Source organism: Eretmochelys imbricata, chromosome 7, assembly GCF_965152235.1.
Source record: "Eretmochelys imbricata isolate rEreImb1 chromosome 7, rEreImb1.hap1, whole genome shotgun sequence".
Taxonomy (NCBI): Eukaryota; Metazoa; Chordata; order Testudines; family Cheloniidae; genus Eretmochelys; species Eretmochelys imbricata.
The window spans coordinates 45,184,556-45,198,192 of NC_135578.1; the positions used below are offsets into that span (position 1 = coordinate 45,184,556).

Consider the following 13,637-nt stretch of genomic DNA (forward strand, 5'->3'; position numbering starts at 1 on the left):
TTAAAATCCAGGTCAAATGATTTTAAAAAAACTGTTTCAAGGCTAGAAGAAAGTGACTTTTTGGAGTCTATGTATATTATTATTTATATTACAATAGAACTCAGAGGCCCCATGTGCTAGGTGCTGTACAAATATCACAGAGAGCACCCTTGCCCATAAAAGCTTACAGCCTCCAGTTGTCCCTGTGCATCCACTCACTTTCAGATGGACCAAGCATGCCACATTGTTACCCTCTTCTCCCACCCACTCTTCCTACCCAGGAGCTCTTTGGGCAAGAGCTCCGAAACCTGCAGGCTCGATTCCCGCACCAGCCCCACAAAGGAAAAAGGTCAGCTGTTGGGACACAGCTGAATGGGAGTCACCAGTGGATGGTTCAGAAAGCAGAACCACCTACCCGCTCCCTACGCACATTACTGTAGTGACTGGGTCTCTCCCAGAGAGCTGCCACATATGCAGCTCAGCTTGGAAGTCATACGGGTTTCCCAAGATCATTATTGTGAGTTCCATTGCTGGAGTTTCCCAATCTCCAGCCCCCCCACCCTCACCTCCACCCAGCGGACAGATGAGCTTGTCTAAAAGGAAGCCTTGTTCAGTGGTCTTATGGGTTTTTTTTAAATGTATTTTCTATTTGTTTTTTAATTTTCTATTTTCATTTGATTGCCTTTCCACAGCCTCTGCGTGGGGGCAGAGATGCAGTAACAGAGAAACCTGACCTCACACACGCATGCTGTCAATCATCAAAGTATGGAAAGCAAAGCCAGCAATACTACCAGTGTGTAACATGTGACAAGAAATGAGCGTTGACTAAGTACACTGGGCCGTGTTGCCCCTTAGGCAGGATGCTCCTATCTAGTGGAGAGGAAACTCCACTGGTTTCCTTCAGACTATTATCCCCTGGGGTGTTGTCCTATCTCTTCCTCCCCTTCCAGCTCTGTGAACAAGCTGAGATTTCTCTCCCCAAATACACCCAGCCCTGGGACCTGTGTAGGCCATGGCCTACTGCCTGCTAAAGTCCTAAGGGTTCAGAGGTGAGGGAAGATGCTGTGGAGAGGAGCAGCCCCCCTAGACCCATGTGTCCCTTTCCCAGCTGCATCTTCCTCAAACACACACCCCACCCCCACAGCCCTGTGGACTGGTCTCCATGAGGTTGGGCAAGTGGTGGGAGATAACGATGGTTCCGAGGAGGCAGTCTTCCCCCTTCCACCTGCTCATTTCTGTGCAGAATCCACTCACTCTGTGCCCCCTCCTTCTGCGGGGGATGATATGGCCCTTTGTGACCGATTTGCTGCATGGGGGCGGAGGCAGAGGGCTGGGGGTAATAGCTTCATTTTAGAATGCAAGGGTCACAAGACATTGATCAAAGATTCCACAGATAGAGGTCTGGGGGAGGGAGAAGGCAGGGCTGTAGGGTGTGGATACTGGCAAAGGGAGGAAGCTCAATCGCTGTTTCTATTATGGGATGCAAAAGCAATACTGGCATCAGTTAGATTAAGTCTCTTTCAAGTGAGAAGGTGCTACCAGCAAATTAAACAGGGGATAAAAAAATCATACACAGCTCTCATTGAAGCTGCCTGGTGGTGGTTGGCTACTTATTTAGTGCTGAATGGGGAAGAGGGGCTGGTTATTTGGCAGCATAGTGATGATGGAGCAGGGACAGGTTTTTTTTTCCCCTGTGCCACTGAAAGAATAAATAAATAAATAACCTCAAACCATGTGTCATCAGTGCAGCTCAGCAGAGCCAGCTTTGAGCCAGGGGCAGGATGCCACCACCCTTCTCCTTGCTTCACCAAGGCAAAGGCAGTGCCAAGAGATTGACACTGATGGGAAGAAAACACAAGTCATGCGGGATAGATGCTCACAACCCCCAATGCCTGAAGATAATCAGCTGGGGACTTGGGTTGCCAAGGACTTGATTTAAAAGTGTTATTTGGAACTTCCTTTTGAAATGGGAAATAGGATGGGGGTGGGGAGGGGAACAGAGTGGGGCCTCCTTGTCCCAAACTCAATATCCAGAACCTGTGAACTTGCAGGGGAGAGGTGTTTTTGTCCAAAAATTCTTCCAACCTTGGGCCATCTTCCAACCGTGGTGACATCCCAGTGAAATATATAGATGCCTGCCATACATACACTCTGAGGTCACAGCATTTCCAGTTTGTGAAGAAAGGAAATAGACCATATGTTTCAGAGATAGGGCCCAGGTGCCAAAGTTTGGATCCAGACTTTCATCTGAATCTCAGTTTCCCCCATGCTTCCAGGGGTGTTTGGATGTGGAATGTAGAGTGGCCTACTACAAAGACAGGGTCAAAGAGGTGACACTCAAATCCAGATCCAAACTGCCCTGGAGTTTTGGGTTTGGTCTGGGTTGGGATCCTTTATTCCAGCCCAGGTCCATCCCTAATTCCTTGAAAGGAAAAGAAACAAAAACAATGGACTAAAAGGTGCCTTAAAGTATCAGGAGAGAGGCTAACAAGGAAATAAATAGTGATAAGAACAATGGTAATACTCCTAATGTCACGGCAGCTCTGAAATTCAAGTAGTGTGCACGTATCAAGAGCACTTCCTTCAAGCCTCTGAGGCTCGGAGGTCGGATTGTGTCCCACAGTTCACTGGTACAACCAGGCCCCTCCCTGGTGTAGGCATGGAATTGGGGGAGGGGAGAAAAAAAGTGGATGCAGTCACTGCTGATGACCATGTCTTTACTGTACCCCCTTGATGCCATGCTTCAGCAAGATAAAAAGACATCAAGATTCTAGTCTGTTGGTCAGAGGCCCATCAGCTGCACCTCAGAGCTGGAAGGGATATTGCTTCAAATAGTACCCCATCCTCCTGGGCAGTGGCAGCTGGTCCACCTCCACTGTTGACTTGTTGATCTGTAGCCGGCACAGGTGCTGTAGGCTGGGGACACTGTCCTTGCGGCTGAGCGGCCGTATCAGCTTCAAGTGCACTGCCGCAGCCACCATCTCCTTTTGCACGGGGGACAGGGGCGAGGGCGGTGGATAGGGGGCCTCATTCTTATTCTCCACTGTGCAGGACATGACATAGTGCTGGATAAGGCTGACCACATCTGGGAAGGCCAGGATGCGGGGTTTGGACAGGCAGTTCGAGTCGAGCCGGAACTTGCTGTCGGCATATTCAATGCGCACGTTGGTGGGACCCCGGTTGGTCTTGACAGAGAGCGTGAACAGGTAGCTGGGGTGGGTGCTGTCCCGTACCAGGAAGGTACCCTCAGGCATCTTCTGAAGATGCTGCTTGGCCTCGCTGGCTGTGATAGATCCCCAATACCAGCCTGGAAAGGAATCACAGAAAGAGAGTTCATTTAGAACGAACGAACGAACGAACGAACGAAAGGTCACTAGACTGAAAACACAGGCTGCTCATAACAGGGAGGCAGGAGCAGGCTTTATGGGAAATACAGTAGAGATGGCATAGTCAAGCTCTGCAGGGTTTCCAGCTTATGTTTTTCATCAGTGTGCTCAGGCTGGAGGAGGGGAGGCCATGCTGCAGTGTTTGGGGCTTACAGAGACAGAGGAGCCAGTTCCTCTTTCTGTCAATGGAGAAATTAAAGGCAAAGCTCCCATGTATGCTAGTGGTGGGCTACTTTGTGATATAAACACTGGCTGTGTGGTGGCTGAGACCGGGACCACTCATTGCTCCGATAAGTTTCCGCTGTAACAGTTTCTGGGGCAAGACACATACAGCAGACCAACCTTAGTGCCCAGCAACCTTCCTAGGAAAGGAGTTTCTTCTTGGAGGTGGCTCACAGAGAGTTCTTCCCCACACCCTGTGGCCTCCTCACCCAGTAACCTCATGCTGGTTGGTAGAAACTTACCGGATTCTCGCAGGTAGGAGAAGGTTTTTGCAATGCATAGCAGGTCTTCTTCAGGATCTCGCATCTGAGGCAGGTTATTCTCAGGAGCAGGTGCCATGAAGGCAGGAGCAGATTCTCCTTGGAAGACCGTAACGGAGCGAGGTTGCATGATCTGCTCTGACAAATCCACTGCAATGCCTCTGAGCGACTGTCTCCTGATCTTCTCCTCTGCGAGCAAAGGATGGGGTCTGAAACAAAGGACACATTGTATGATTTTTAGCTTGCCTTGCCTAGGGCTGCATTATCAGCTCAGATTCTGCTATGCGTGCTACAGCACATGTTCTGTAAACAGATCCTCACTATGCTTATGTATCCAACAGAAGTAGAAAAGGGAAAAAACAAACATCACAGAGCTAAAGATGAGCCCCTCGATGCAGGGAGGGATGGGTGGCTTTTTCCACCTTGGGAGGAACACTAGTTCAAACACTACCTTGAAACTCCACACCAAGAGCCTGACATTCCTCTAATCCAGTGGTTCTCAACCAGGGGTACGCATACCTCTGAGGGGTATGCAGAGTCTTCCAGGGGGTACATCAACTCATCTAGATATTTGCCTAGTTTTACACCAGGCTACATAAAAAGCACTAGCGAAGTCAGTACAAACTAAAATTTCATACAGACAACGGCTTGTTTATACTGCTCTATATACTGTACACTGAAATGTAAGTGCAATATTTATATTCCAATTGATTTATTTCATAATTATATGGTAAAAATGAGAAAGTCAGCAATTTTTCCGTAATAGTGTGCTGTGATACTTTGGCATTTTTATGTCTGATTTTGTAAGCAAGTAGTTTTTAAGTGAGGTGAAACTTCGGGGTACGCAAGACAAATCAGACTCCTGAAAGGGGTACAGTAGTCTGGAACGGTTGAGAGACACTGCTCTAATATATAGGATACTGCATTTTTAATAAGACTGTGGGGAGGAGATACAGAAAGGGTTCCTGATGACATGCAGTGGGCCTGATTCTGTTTCACTGGTGTAAACTTCACTGGAGTTACTACAGATTTATGACAGTGTATCTGAGAGAAGAATCAGCTCCTTCACGTTATCCTCCTGTCACTGCAGGTTGGCCTGATCTTGTTATGCCTGTTAGAAGCTAAGCGTGTGCTGATCTTGAAATGCCATCACAGAGGAATAACTAGCCAGTCCCTGGCATCAAATGGCATGAAGGAAACTTAGTGTAAAGTGTAACCACCCAGCCCCTGGCATATTTATCATGGTAGAAGGGTTCCAACAATGTAGTGCCATGGTGAGCATTGTTCAGTGTGGTTATAAATCTTCAAAGGGAGCAGTATTGTAGCCTTCTAGCAACTAGCTGTAATGTGTCCCACTGCCCTGTGATCAGTCCTTCTCTGTACCATAGGGAATGCTAAAAGAAGGTGTGACCTGTGGTGAGAGTACAGGATGATGGAGTGTGACGAGGGAGCTCTCATTCCCAGTCAGACTTCTAAGTCTGAGGAATCAGCCCAGAGTTTTCACTGCCAAGGGAATGTACAAAGCTGCGTGTCCTGCAGGAGTCTGAAAATAAGCAGCACGTGTCTCGGTGCTCTAGGTGAGCAGCACCCCACATGCATTGCTCCTGCATGTGAAAATCCTACAGAGCTGGCAAGAATGAAATGCAAAATTAAAGGAAAGAGAACAAAAAGAGAGCAGCTGATAGGAGGGTCTGATTGGGCCTGGCTTGGGCCTTCCATCTTCTGGCACTCTTCACCCTCACTCAACCCTGTGCCACAGCATATCTCAAATGTTTATCTCTACTGCACCTGGCACCAAGGTGACCTCTCTAGGGTAAAAAATATAAGGTAAATGTGTTCCCAGGGAAATGCAATACAATCCCCAACTTGAGACTGAGGGACTGTCTGAAGCTAATGGAGATTAAAAAGGCAGCTGCAGCATTCTCTCACGTCATAGGAAAAAGAGGGCGAGAGAGGACGGATGTCCCTGGCGTTTCTCCTCCAATCTTATCAACTTTGTCCTTTGTATAGACAGTGACATTTAATGGGCACACAAATGTGGACGAGGCAGGGGATAAGGTTACAGACTGATCTTCCCCACCCTACCTTGACTTGGCCCACTCCTCTCTCCAGCCCTCTCACCCTGCTGTATCCCAATTGTGGGACAAAGACCCAAAAGGAGAGACATATGAAGAACAATAGCACGGAGGGGATTGAAGGGGAGCTTTTCCTTTAAGAGAGAGAGCAAGCTGCAGTCAGAGTTCCATGGTTCTGCATTTCAAATGTAGCTACGTAGAGAGTTTTTATGGGGCCATAGGTAAATCTGGCTCTAAAGTGAGGGACACACAGTATTCTCAAACAATGAAGGGCAGTCAAGGAGGACACACTGATCCCACAAAATCAAATGCTCCACAGACTTTCAGAAGAGACTGTTGTGAGTTAAAACATCAGCCAAATACATCCCTGGTCTTCTTCAGCCAATCCCTACTTTAGAAAAAGCAAGATATGACATGCATGGACTTTGAATCCTGCCTATTAATTTCTATCCTAGAAGACCTCACCTGCTAAATCTTTGTTCTAGCCCCTAGTCTTCACCAGTATTCTCTAATAACTAGTGTACAAAGCGTTTCTCTGTGGCTCTTGTCTTGCAGGCAATGGCTCTGGATAAGATTCCCTTACATGGTAGCACTGTCATGAAGGAAGCCCAGACACTTTCTCCAAGGAGAGTCTCACCTGGGTATTATTCAGTAGCTTTTGGGCACTGCCTGTACTCTTTCAAAAAGAAAGAGTACAGGCCTGATCCTCCACTGCCTTGCACCTTGTGTAATCACTGTGCAAAGTGGGTGTCAAATGCTACTCTCAGTGGAGAATTCAAATTTGGTAGCTTTCAACACCAGCAGTTTGTGTTGCACAGGTATAAATGACTGCACAAGGTGAAAAGTAAGGGAGAAGGAGTCCCATAGTGCATAGGCCCCATTCCCAGCTCGAGAACAATAACACTGCAGCTTGGATTCCAAAATTGAGCTTGCTTCTTCTTGGAAATGTTTCTGCTATGCCCACAGGCAAAGTCTTGTGTTTAAAGAAATGTTTTCTTGTTGCTAGCATGAGAACCATTTTGCTTTTTAGACACCTGATTTGGGAAAGGGATTAAGATTTGTCTGAGGGAGATGGAGAGATCAGGAAGCGGTTTTGAATGGAATCTTTAGACAACCACTAGGAACCTTAACTGATCATTTATTTGAAAGTTCTGCTCCTGCTTTCACTATGCTGCTTCTGTATCTTCCATTTGTCTCGTGGAATGCTGTCTCTGAACTTCCAGGACCCATCTTGAAGCCACCCTGGGGAGGCCCTTTCACTAAAGGAAGCTGTGAATCCATTCACTTTTCACTTCAGAGATGTAGAAAGGGCTCAAATCTTTAAACTCTATGTACAATCATAGGTGCTGGAACTAGGAGTGCGGGAGGTGCTGGCGCACCCTCTGGCTTGAAGTGGTTTCCATTATATACAGGGTTTACAGTTTGGTTCAATAGCTCTCAGCACCCCTACTATAAAAATTGTTCCAGCACCCCTGTGTACAGTCACCTCTCTGTAGTCACAAGGGCTCTTGTGAAGTGGGGCCAGTGTGGATCGGAGAAAGATGAGTTCACCTACAGTGCTCATCCTCTGGCTCCCATATGCTCCCTGACTATCCTGCCACCTAAAACCCGTGGAGCCCAAACCCCCATGCATTTCCAGAGGGGGTTCTTCCACAATATCCAGGGAAAGGCCACAGGGGATGCTGCATGGATTGTGCTCCCCTGTGCCCTCCCATACATATAAAAAGCCTGGGGTGACACAACCTCTAGTGACCACAGTGCAGTGAAAGAAAGTTTCAAAATCCATGTGTGGCAGGAACGTGGACCCATTAATGGAGTCTAATAAATGATGAATCAAAGGTGGCTGAGCTACTAAACAAGACAAAAAGAAAAGAGGTCAAGGATCAGGAATGAACAGAATACACTGTGACTACAGCCGCTATTATGAACCAGATAAAGAACTATGTGGAAGAAACTGTATTTATAAAAATCAGCAGGTCCAGTTGATATGCATCTTTTTGTCCTAAAAGTAGCAGCAAACAAACTTTTTCTGACACCTCGAGAAAAGCCCTGGAGAATGGAGAAGATACAAGAGCGCAGACACAAACGGTACCAATTAGAGTGATCTTTGCCATTCCCTCGGTGATAAGTCAAACTTCATAACAACACACATAGTGAAACAGTACAGGAAGAAGGGTCCAGTCCTACACTCCTTATATTGGCAAACTCCCATCAACTCCCACAGGACTTTTGCTTGAGTAAGAAGGGCAGGATTGGGTCCAAAATGCATACAATTTTAGAGGACAATGGAACTTGGAGAAATAAACAAGCAGCTTTATAAAGACAAACAGTGGACAAACCCTCCCCCATTTGAATGAAATACAGGTTATTAATGGATGATAGATATGCTGTAGATATGATATATTTGCACTTCAGTAAAGTATATGATAGTGTCCTGCAAAGCTTAACCTGAAAAATTAATTTCAAGCAGCTTGACTATGAGCACTGTCATGTGGGCTGAAAACATGGGAGAAATCAAGCAAAGGAAGACATAGGTTGAGCAGCAGGAAAATATTTGTAATAGTGAGCTCTATGAGACATTGGAGGCTCTTTGGGGAAGTGGTGGAAATCCCCACACTTGAGTCACTTAAAAGTAGACAGAGCAGAAGTATAACACTGTGAGGAAAATCTTCTAGTGGCAGACAGGATGGTTAAAATGACATCATGGCCAGACATTAATGAAGGTAGGAGCTTGCAAATATTTCCAAGTGCACAAATGCCTGATATATTCATGCAGATCAGGTACGTACATATGTAGATGACCCATTTAGTGCCTAACTGGCCATGTGAGCATGCAAATGCCAATATGCATGCGCCAGCCAGGGGTACTTACATGATAAAATTAGGCATGCACAAGAATTTATTTGCACCTTATTGGCTATCTGGGGCACTAGGGCTTTTCCCCATCTTAAATTTTTATAATGCACTGTATGTATACACATGTATGTGTACACACACACACATACACACAATCTTGTATAGAAAAGCTATCCAAGAAGAAATATGCATTCATTCTATATATTCATTTAGAATTAGACAAGGACAGTTTAAAAAAAAATCCTGAAAAGCTTTTCCCTGTAAATAGTTCGTTTCTATGGAGAAATCGGATAGCTCCTATTATTCTGTGCTTCTGTCCTCTGTAGTTTTACATATGATACATTGTATAGCATAGTCAGAATTTTCCCCTAGCTAATGTTTACCCTGTAAGGACCTTGAGTGCCATGTGATTTCTCAGCTATAGAGAGAGCATGGATATCAGGGTCTCCGTTCATGCCCTTCTTGGACAAAAGATATAAAAAACCAGAAACACAAGACACTCACATGTACTGAGGGCCAGATACTCAGCTGGTGCAAATCAGCATAGCCCCATTAACTTGAATAGACCTACGCCAGTTTATACCAGCTGAGGATCTGCCCTAGAGTCTGTTATTGACAATTCTCAAATCAAACGTTTAAAATGAAGGCTGCGAGGAATCTTACCCCTGAACACAGAGGATCATGTCACTCCAGGACCAGGAAAAACGCATTAAGTCTTCAATAGGATGGGAAAATGGTCTTCCCCCTTTTCTTGCCTTCTTCGTCTTTGTTCCCCAGAGGAGCTAGGACAAGTCTTTAGTTAGGAATTCACAGGAAGAAAAGACTGGACTGCTCCCAACAAACCTCTCCCACGGCACTCTGGAGTTCACACACCGGGAGAAGCCAAGCAGAAAGCAAATCAGGCTGCCCAGAGAAAGACTTTACTGATTTTTCAGCAACTTTAGCTAGGAAAATATGCGCAGTCTTGGTACTGTTGAAGATAAGAAAATATATTCTTGCTCTGATTAAAAGAAAAACAAATTAAAATGACCAGAGAAAAGGAAAAACGATTTTAAAAGAAGGAATGAAATCTCCTTCAGAACGACCTTTCAAGTCAGGATAAAGCTCCTCCGAAATAACAATAAATATCAATAAATAATCTCCCTGAATGTAGAACTGGGAGAGCTGCAACCTACTTGAACGCTGGCTCCAGGAGTAATGAAGCTCTGGAAAAAAACACAACTAAGTAATCTTTTGTTTGCCCCTTTTAATCTGTTCCAGGAAGTGACGGATTCCTGGAATTGTATTGTATTCACATCACTGTTCTGACATTAAAAAACAAAAAGTATAAATAGACGTGTCCATAATGGACATCTTGATGTCAGCACTGCACTCCAGAGAATTGGGGGGGGGGGGGCGGGGAGAGGGAAGGGAAGAGCCTCCAAAATATACCAAAATCCCCAAGGAAAAAGGCAGGATCAGGTCAGATTGGTCATCTCCTTCCAGGGACCCAGCTGAAAAGTTGTAAATTGTTTTCTGTTTTATAAAGCATTTGGCTGCTGTCCCTCTATGTGTTCAAAGAAATACCTTTGATAGATTTCCAAGAACTTTCCAGGAAAGCAGGGCTGGACCATAGAGCTCTGCCAATCAGAGCAAACCGAGGCTGGGCTGGACCTCAGAGTTCTGCCAATCAGAGGCGAATGAGGCTGGGCTGACGCTGGAAGCTGCAATGAGCCCAGCCCCACGGTCACAGAGAAACGCACGCACACAGCAGAAAAGAGGGAGGGAAATGCAGGCAGCAGTTACAATCACCAGGGGCCCTTTATTCTCTGGAGTGCATATGACTAGGAAAAAGCGAGATTAGAAACCTCGCTGACCATTCCCAGATGGCTATGTAAAAACAGAGAGTTGCTGTAATGCACCCCCTGCTGCAAATATCAGCAAGTAACCTCCTTGTTAGGCTATGTACCACAAGGCTGTGATCAAGAAATTTCCCCTCCTCTAGTTTTAACTTGAAGCATCAACCTTGCCAATACCCCCGCTTTCTCATAAAAACAAACAATCTTTCCCTTTCCTCACCAACCTGGCAGTGTCTGGCCAGACAGGCTGAGATTTCAACACTGAGATTCATGTTTTCCAAGTGGATTTGGTGAAGGTGAAAGGTGCTGAGTTGACAGCCCCAGAGATAATTCCTCTTTAATTCACAACACAAGGACAGCAGGGGCAACAGCTGAGCAAACGCCTTCTAAGGAATATAGAAGGTAAGACTGGAAGGAACTTCCTGGGTCATTGAGTCCAGTTCCTGCTATTGCAGGCAAGCCCATCCTATAATCCTATTAATAAATTTATCATGTTCCCTCTTCAAACTAGTTAGTTTGTTTGCCCCCATTCCTCCTACTGGGATGCTGTTCCAGACCCTCACTCCTCTGATGGTTAGAAACCTTTTTCTGTTTTCCACTTAGATTTATTAATGGATAAATGAATAAATTCAATACCACCCAGGCCAATGCATCTCAGCCACTGACCTGTGGGGACCACCTTAAGGGATAAGACGGTAAGCAGGTCGAGCTCTAGAGCAGTGGTCAAACTCTTTACCTCACACTCCCCTTTACTCCTGTCCGTGCCCCTCCCGGCCGCTCTGGTTGGGGGGTGGGGGATGCAGACAGGAGTAAGGGGGCCAAGGCTGGGGCCACAGCTGAGGGTGGAAGAGGGGGCATAGCCTCAGACATGGGCTGAGGCCAGGGCCAGGACCAGAGTTGGGTGGTGCTCCCTTCCCACCCCCCTGTAAGGGCTGGCCTGGCCCCAGCCACACCTCCCCCCCCCAAAATGTTCCTCCATGCCCTGCTAGGAGAATGTGCCCCATAGTTTGGGGACCTCTGCTCTAGAGAAATTGAATCCTTGGAACCTCCACTGTGACTGTCTACAAGAGTGCCAGTGAAGAGTCTCTTATAGTCAGAAAGACAGCTGAACACTAGACATTGGGCTGTATAGGGTGGCCAAGTGCCCTCGTAACCTGGGAATTTCCTAGTCTTTGAAGGCCATCCTAGCCTCCAGGTAAGGTTTATAAAACCAGTGATTCCCCCTACCTTCAGAGACACTTTTAACGTAGCCATGTGGCCTCAGGAAAAGGGAAGGGGGAAGAGAACAGAGCAGGTCCCCTACAAGCTGCCAAAAAATTCCATTTGCATCTTCCTGACTTTCCAGGTAGTAGTCTCTGGCAATGACTAACCTTTACATTCACAGTGCATCTTCCTCTTCAGTTATGAACAGGAGTTAAGAGCATAAGAATGGCCATACTGGGTCAGACCAAAGGTCCATCCAGCCCAGTATCCTGTCTACCGACAGTGGCCAATGCCAGGTGCCCCAGAAGGAGTGAACGTAACAGGTAATGATCAAGTGATCTCTCTCCTGCCATCCATGTCCACCCTCTGACAAACAGAGGCTAGGAACACCATTCTTTACCCATCCTGGCTAATAGCTATTAATGGACTTAACCTCCATGAATTTATCCAGTTCTCTTTTAAACCCTGTTCTAGTCCTAGCCTTCACAACCTCCTCAGGCAAGGAGTTCCACAGGTTGACTGTGCGCTGAGTGAAGAAGAACTTCCTTTTATTTGTTTTAAACCTGCTACCCATTAATTTCATTTGGTGGCCCCTAGTTCTTATATTATCGGAACAAGTAAATAACTTTTCCTTATTCATTTTCTCCACACCACACTTTCTCGCACATTGTAGGGAGAATGGTCACTTTGGATGAGCTATTAACAGCAGGATAGTGAGTTTGTGTGTGTGGTTTTTGGGAGGGGGGTGAGGGGGTGAGAGAACCTGGATTTGTGCAGGAAATGGCCCAACTTGATTATCATGCACATTGTGTAAAGAGTTGTCATTTTGGATGGGCTATCACCAGCAGGAGAGTGAATTTGTGTGCGGGGGTGGAGGGTGAGAAAACCTGGATTTGTGCTGGAAATGGCCCAACCTGATGATCACTTTAGATAAGCTATTACCAGCAGGACAGTGGGGTGGGAGGAGGTATTGTTTCATATTCTCTGTGTATATATAAAGTCTGCTGCAGTTTCCACGGTATGCATCCGATGAAGTGAGCTGTAGCTCACGAAAGCTCATGCTCAAATAAATTGGTTAGTCTCTAAGGTGCCACAAGTACTCCTTTTCTTTCTCCACACCGTTCATGATTTTATATACCTCTATCATATCCCCCCTTAGTCTCCTCTTTTCCAAGCTGAAAAGTCCTAGCCTCTTTAATCTCTCCTCATAGCCTCTAATCTCTCCTCATTGAGATTATAGATTTATTATATTTTAGGCAGGAGCACTGCAGCTCCAGTAGGACATGGAAGAGACATCTTCACAGATTTCTTAGGTTTGTAATCAGGCTCTATCTAGTGGCCATTTTCTGAAAAACACTTCTCTCTCTCTCTGTCTCTCTCCCCAAGGAGTAGGAGTACATAACTAAGTACTGAGTGGCCAATGCCAAGAATCAACAAATGCACTCAATTTGATAACTCAGTTCTTTGGTGCTGTGGGAGTGGTGGTATGTGGGTGTGCACAGCAGTAAAGAAGTATACTGGTGTGTGTATATGTAACTCAGTTTGGTAATCCCCTGAGAGGTGGTGGGTAAATCTGTTCCAGTGAATGTCCTGTTTCTAAGTACTAGATCTATTACTAAAACCTGTCACCGAAATATGGAAGGAGAACAGCCACATTTTAGTCAGATCTACACACACTCCCTTTTCTGTCTCTATTTAACTTACAGATGGTGAGGCAGATCCTCAAAGTTCCATTGACTTCAATAGCTCTACATCAGGATACATCAGCTGAGAATCTTGCCTCTCAGTCCCATTCCTGACATCCCTGATGCTTGCACC

General features: G+C 46.0%; 1 protein-coding gene across 1 annotated transcript; it reads right to left on the bottom strand.

The window, feature by feature from the left end:
* Positions 1 to 604: 604 nt before the first annotated feature.
* On the bottom strand, positions 605 to 10,277 carry CISH (cytokine inducible SH2 containing protein). Its single transcript, XM_077821111.1, has 3 exons — positions 9,442 to 10,277; positions 3,830 to 4,056; positions 605 to 3,286 (listed from the first exon to the last, which is right to left on the bottom strand). Exons 1-3 carry the CDS (start codon positions 9,486 to 9,488, stop codon positions 2,784 to 2,786), a joined length of 777 nt encoding a protein of 258 aa, XP_077677237.1. The 5' UTR covers positions 9,489 to 10,277; the 3' UTR covers positions 605 to 2,783.
* Between the last annotated feature and the right edge of the window lie 3,360 nt (positions 10,278 to 13,637).

Coding starts and splice junctions, on each gene's coding strand:
- CISH (XM_077821111.1), bottom strand. CDS start 9,488: ATGCGTTTTTCCTGGTCCTGGAGTGACATGATCCTCTGTGTTCAGGG. Junction 4,057..9,441: donor ATGATCCTCTGTGTTCAGGG/GTAAGATTCCTC, acceptor CCTTTGTTTCAG/ACCCCATCCTTTGCTCGCAG. Junction 3,287..3,829: donor CTCCTACCTGCGAGAATCCG/GTAAGTTTCTAC, acceptor ATTCCTTTCCAG/GCTGGTATTGGGGATCTATC.